The 6,000-nt window shown below is 41.3% G+C and overlaps 1 protein-coding gene across 1 annotated transcript in view; it reads right to left on the bottom strand.

Moving 5' to 3' along the window:
• Positions 1-299: 299 nt before the first annotated feature.
• SENP5 (SUMO specific peptidase 5) overlaps positions 300-6,000 on the bottom strand; it is a 59,624-nt gene continuing 53,923 nt past the window's right edge. The window contains 2 exon segments of the mRNA XM_042457899.1: positions 300-1,173; positions 1,295-1,345. Of these exon segments, the coding sequence (XP_042313833.1) occupies positions 1,063-1,173; positions 1,295-1,345 (162 nt within the window). The 3' untranslated portion in view covers positions 300-1,062.

The raw sequence follows: 6,000 nt of genomic DNA, 5'->3' as shown, positions 1-6,000 counted from the left end.
CATCACACTGGTCCTAAAACTTGGAAACTAGCAAACCGCACAGAGAGAGGCAGGGATAAATGGAGGCAGGCTGTGTACACCCAAGGTTCCCTGGCAAGCCATGAAGTTGCAGATGCGGGCTGCTCTCTTGACCCTGTCACCGACACTGCTAATGCACAAGCACAGAGGCAATGAAAGAGGAGAAAAGAAGCAGAAGGCAGAGAGATGCTCTTTGGGCCCACCAATGCGTTATAAATCACCCTGAGAACAGGACCATAGATGATGTTTCCAGAGAAAAATCTATGAGCAACACCAACAAAACCAGCATCTCCATGTTTTATTAACACTAAAGAGTCTCTTGTACAAGGGATTGCTTTTGAACCATAGGAAGATGGTGATTTAGTAGCCATAGAAATGTTTGTTTGTTTGTTAAAAATTGCAGCGATCAGCTTGGATGGATTTCCCACAAACCTAGGCATATAGGCTATCTTCCAACACATCTGTCTTCTTCCAAATGGAATAGGAATTGGAAAAAAAGATACAGGAGGAGCAATGATCCAACTTTCTTTTCTTTTTAAGAAAAGAAAAAAGGAGGTCTAGCTGCTCTCATTATGGCATTGGGAATTCTCCGTACATTCAAAGCATTATTGCATCAGGGGAAAATGGATCATGCATGTTTCATGTTTTCAGACAAAAAAAGATGCTTAACCTGTATTATTCTTGTCATTTCTAGCTACATTTCAAAGGTGCACCAATTCTACAGTTTTATACTTCTCTCTTTTAGTCGCATGCTTTGCCTATGCACATGCGTCAAAGATAATAAATATTAAATACAGGAAAGAACATTAGAAAAAAACCCAACTGACACTGGGAATATTTTGTGGCAGGTCCACTGGTTAAGGAGCATGTCAGAAAAAAAAGGTTGAGGTAATTATGTTGGCCACTCCGCTCCGCCTAGACTTGGGTTTGAAATTCACGGAAGTTCTTCAGAAAATTCAAGTACACAAACACCAGCTGGGGCTCTTCAAAAATGCCAGAAGCAGGAGCGCTTTCCCCCCTCCTTCTCTTGCTTTTCCTTTTCGATTAGTCTATTAGTCGGCATTCGCACAGCTCCTTGTAAATCCTTTTTCGTACTCGAGGCATGTCTTCCTGGGAGAACTGAAAAGGCTGGTCTAAGGCGAGGCACTTGCAGTACTGAGGGAGAAAATTCAGAAAATGGAAGGGAGAGGACAAGTTTTAGAAATCAAGACCAAAAATTACCATCAGCAGATTCTAGAGAGGGACAGCTGGGGATTTTAAAAAGTTATATCCTTACCTGGAGTACAAATACTCCACAGTCACTGTCATTTTTCTGTTGTGGAATGCACTGTAAGGGAAGCAGAACAGAGTTTAGAACAGATGTGGATTTTGGGTGCCCATTCAAAACTCTTCTCTGAGTGTAGACTGAGAAATCCTTGAAAGACTACCTCAAGACACCTCTGACACACAAAGAACTTGGAAAAGTTACTTTGTAGGACAACACCACCCAGAAATCTCCAGCTGGCATGGCTAGTTGTCATGCCAGCTGAAGATTCCTGGATGTTGTATTTGCCAAAAGGAACTTTCCCAAGCTCTGGAAAGCACTGATCCATCAAGTTCTGTGTTATTGACACTGGAGGGTAGTCATACTTTATGGTTTCAGAGGTCCTTCCCAGGCCTAACTGGAGGTTCAGAAGAATGAGCTTGGGCTCCTCTTGTATACAAAGCCCTTCCAGAATTCCTCATTTTTACATCGCCAACTGGCACATGGCAAGGGTGATGGAGGCCAAGAGATTGAATCTTTATCCAGCCACACTTCTGTCTTGCTAAGAGGCATGTCACCCTCACATATCACTGCTACTATCTAGGTAAGGATCATAGCTGAATGGCAGAGCATTTTCTTTACACACGTAAGAACCCAGGTTGATAGAAGCATAGAACTGGAAGAAACTACAAGGGCCATCCAATGCAACATGGAGGAAAACACAGTCAAAGCAGCCCCAACAAATGGCCATCCAGCCTCTGTTTAAAAACCTCAAAAGAAGGAAATTCCACCACACTCCAAAGGAGTATGTTCCACTGTCAAAGAGGTCTTACTGTCAGGAGGTTCTTTCTAATCTCTTTTCCTGTAGCTTGCATTCTTTGCTCTGTGTCATGTTCTCTGGTGAAGCAGAGAGAAAGCTTGTTCCATCCTCAATATGACATCCTTTCAAATACTTAACTAGGACTATCATATCGCCTCTTAACCATCTCTTCTCCAGGCTAAACATACCCAGCTCCCTAAGTGTCTCCTCATAAGGCATGGTTTCCAAACCCTTCACCATTTTGGTCACCCTCCTCTGGACACATACCAGCTTGTCAACATCCTTTCTGAACTGTGGTGCCCAGAATTGGACACAGTTATGGTTCCATTCTTTGCCATCTTCCCTTTAAAGGAAGATTATGCCTGAGATCTTAGAGAGTTGGTGCCAGAGCGGAGAGAAAATACTCTGTCCTGCTAGAACTCTTTGGGGCTTTTATGCATTTTATTTTTCTCCTTCATGGTTTTAAGATCTATTGGTAACCTGCCCAGAAAACTTGTTGACAGGCAGTATAGGAGCCTTCCACTCTGGGAGCCTGTTTGGAAAAAGGATGGTTATAAATATTTTAAACAAACAAATAAATAATAAACCTGGGCTCCATATTCCCCCAAGCTATGGCAACAGTGATCTCCAAACCAGTTGCTATGCTCTTCCCCTCTTGTCAACCTTGATGGGGGAAACCTGCCCAAAGGTAGTCAGATAAACCTTTCACACTCCTTTCAACTGTTTCCAGGATGATCTGGGAGGGTACCCAATACCTGCTGAGTCTATGTCTGGATGCTTTTATGCATAACATCTCCATCTGAATTCACCTGGTGTAACAATCAAATTGGGGAGAGAACAACTCGCCACTTCTGAAAAAACAGGGAAGGTCTGTTTCTGTGCCAGTGGTGGAATGCAGTGGTGGCAGAAACATCACTCGAAGCTTCAGATCCACAGAGGTGAGGGGTACATCTGCCTCCCAGCTAGAGATCTGGTCATTACTCCATGCAAAATTTTCCTTGTCATTTTGCTTGGAGGGGTGAGAAATCAGTTTAACAAAAAGAAAACCCACAACAATATTAAGTAGTAGATTTGAGCAGAATTGTTCCTCTAAAGCAGTGATTCCCAAACTCTGACTTTCCAGGTGTTTTGGACATCAGTTCCCAGAATCCCAGACCATTAGCTAAGATGGCTGAGGCTTCTAGGAGCTGAAGTCCAAAACAATTGGAGGACCATAGTTTGAGAATCACTGTTCTAAAGTAAATCAAGCTGTGAGTTTCCTTGACAGGCCTGTCCAAGTCACACAACACATGGCAAGGGCTCTGTACTCAAAAGATGCTCAGATCCTTGTATGGATGAGGCCAAGGAATCTAACACAAATACATATTTTATAATAGAAAACAAATTACATCTCCCAACCCAATACCAAATTTTAATGACCTCGGCAGGATAGTTTCCTCTCAATTATTTTAAGTAAATATTTAAACATTGTTATCTGCTTTACACAGGAACCATTTATTTTGTACCTGTGCATAAGTGCCTGCACACACACACACTTGCGAACAGCTCAGAAAAGACTTTGCTTCAAAGCTCCTTTTCACTGAATACTGATTTCTACACCTCTCTTCCTTAACAGGTTCAGAGACCTGCAAAAGCACTGTATGGGAGGTGTGCACTTGCAATTAAGTCCAAGACACACATCTATGTTAGGAATATGAGAAGAGTAGAAAATGGAAGATACCTTATTGTTGTTATTGCTGTGTGCCCCCTCTCTGCTGGCCTTTTGCCACCAGGTAAAACATTTATATGTCAGCAGGCTTTCTGTACATAATGTACAGCTGGGCGGTTTTATGTAGTAGGTGGATTTCTAGTCTGTTTTTAACTTAACTATAATTTATGTGATTTCATATTATATTTTATTGTATGTGTTTTATGTGATTTTATATATAGATGTTTTAATTGTTTGAATTTTATAATAATTTTAAAGGTTTTATCTGTCCCTCTGGGGAGAAAGGCAGGATATAAATGAAATAAATAAATAAATATAAATAAATAAATAAATAAGCTGACTTTGACTTACAGGGACCCTGCTTGGCAAGATTTATTCAGCCTCTCGCTACGGCCGACCAAGAGTAGCTTGCCCAAGGTGGGTTTCCATGGTTGAGTCAGAATCTGAACCCTGGAGTTGCAGAGTCCTAGTCCAACACTGAAACTATTAAAGAACACCGTCTCACAGACACACTTGTGAGGAAGAGACATGCTGGATTAGACCACAGTCCTATCACAGACCTGCAAAACTTGGCAGTAGTTTGGGGCAGAAATTAAAATAGGCTAAACGTCTTCAGGCAATAGATGGATTTTTAACAGCTCACTTTCCAAGTAAAGCTATAAATTAATGATTAAATTATTTTAATCATTACTTAATTAATAATTATTATAACACTGTTCTCCTCTGCCTGGCCCTCTCCTTGGGAAAAAGCTAGGTGGTGAAGGAGTTCTGAAGTCATTCAACATCCTTGCGGGTTGCCCGAAATCCTTTGGCGTGCTGCAAGTGGCTCTCGGCCCATATGTTGTACAGGCCTGTCCAATCACATTCAGCAATCTGTTCATGTTTCCCAGCAAATGGGAGCTTGCCCTCAAAGCTATAAGTTACATACAAACCTAATGACTTGCAAGCACAGATAGGCTTCTCCACCACTATGAGTGCAGGTGTCCACAAGATCAAGAAAGCCATTCTCAGTATCAAAAGTTAGACCTGTTGTTGGTATATAATTAGGTATACTGGTTTTATATTGAGAGGAAGTCTGTATGTGGCCTTTGTAGATTTCAATTCAGTATTTGACTTAATAGACAGACAGAAATTGTGGGGGGAATTGTCACTCACAAACATAGACAAACGTTTGTTCTTGTTGAGACAACTGCAGTCACACACTGACTTAAGAGTGAGGGTTGGTTTATCAGGTACTCTCTCTGGTAAAGTCAAAACTCAAAGAGGTGTCAGACAGAGTTGCCTATTGGCCCTCTTTCTGTTTAATTTCTATGTGAACAATCTTGTTTCTGATTTGAGCTCTGCAGATTATTTCCCACCCTCTGATGGAAACAGGAAAATGCAAATGCTGTTACTGTATATGCTAAAAACATGGCCCTCTTGTTTATCAACCAGATAGGTTGGAGGAGACTTCTACGAAAACAGGCAAGGTTTGCAGCCAAGAGAACTTGGTTATTAATCATTCCAAAACTAAAGTAGTGGTTTTTGTTTTTTTTTTAAAGGAAGCTCCCCCACAAATGGTACTTAGATGGTCATCTGACTTAGCAATGTTATAGTTTCAAATACCTGGGTGTACACTTTTCCTATAATGGAAATTGGAAATGCCATTTGCTGTCATCCAGGCAGTAAAGCTTCTAGCCTGGATGACAGCAAAAGCAATGCTAACCTTTGATAGAGTCAATAGGGTTACTTGCTGGGCCCCATTCTAAAAATCTTTACTTCCAAAATTCTGCCCCAATTACTATATGGAGCAGAGCTATGGGGACAGGTTCATGTTGCAGCAACCAAAATTATTCAGAACAGATCCCTGAAAGAACTGCTAGCTCTTCCTCTGGGAGTACTCTCTTTGCTGCTAAGGCTGGAAGTGGATCTCCCTTCTATTAAGGCTGGAATTGATGAAGCAGTTATACTCTATGGGGAAAGATTGATGAATTTGGACGACAGTAATTTAGCAAAACAATGCTTTACTGAGCAAATTGCTAAGGGTGGATGGACCCACCTTTGGACAACATTGTCCCTTTCCACTTTTGAAAATGTCCAGACCTCAATTATTCATAAGGACAAATGCTACTAGAGGTAGGATTTTTTAGTCAGATTCCCTTGAAAATTTGCTTGCCAGCCAACAGCAATCGTTCTCTCCATGGTACATCCTTATAAAGAAGGAACAATATT

The sequence above is a fragment of the Sceloporus undulatus genome, chromosome 3 (genome assembly GCF_019175285.1).
Source record: "Sceloporus undulatus isolate JIND9_A2432 ecotype Alabama chromosome 3, SceUnd_v1.1, whole genome shotgun sequence".
In the NCBI taxonomy this organism is placed as follows: Eukaryota; Metazoa; Chordata; class Lepidosauria; order Squamata; family Phrynosomatidae; genus Sceloporus; species Sceloporus undulatus.
This window is presented reverse-complemented; position numbering and strand designations above follow the sequence as displayed.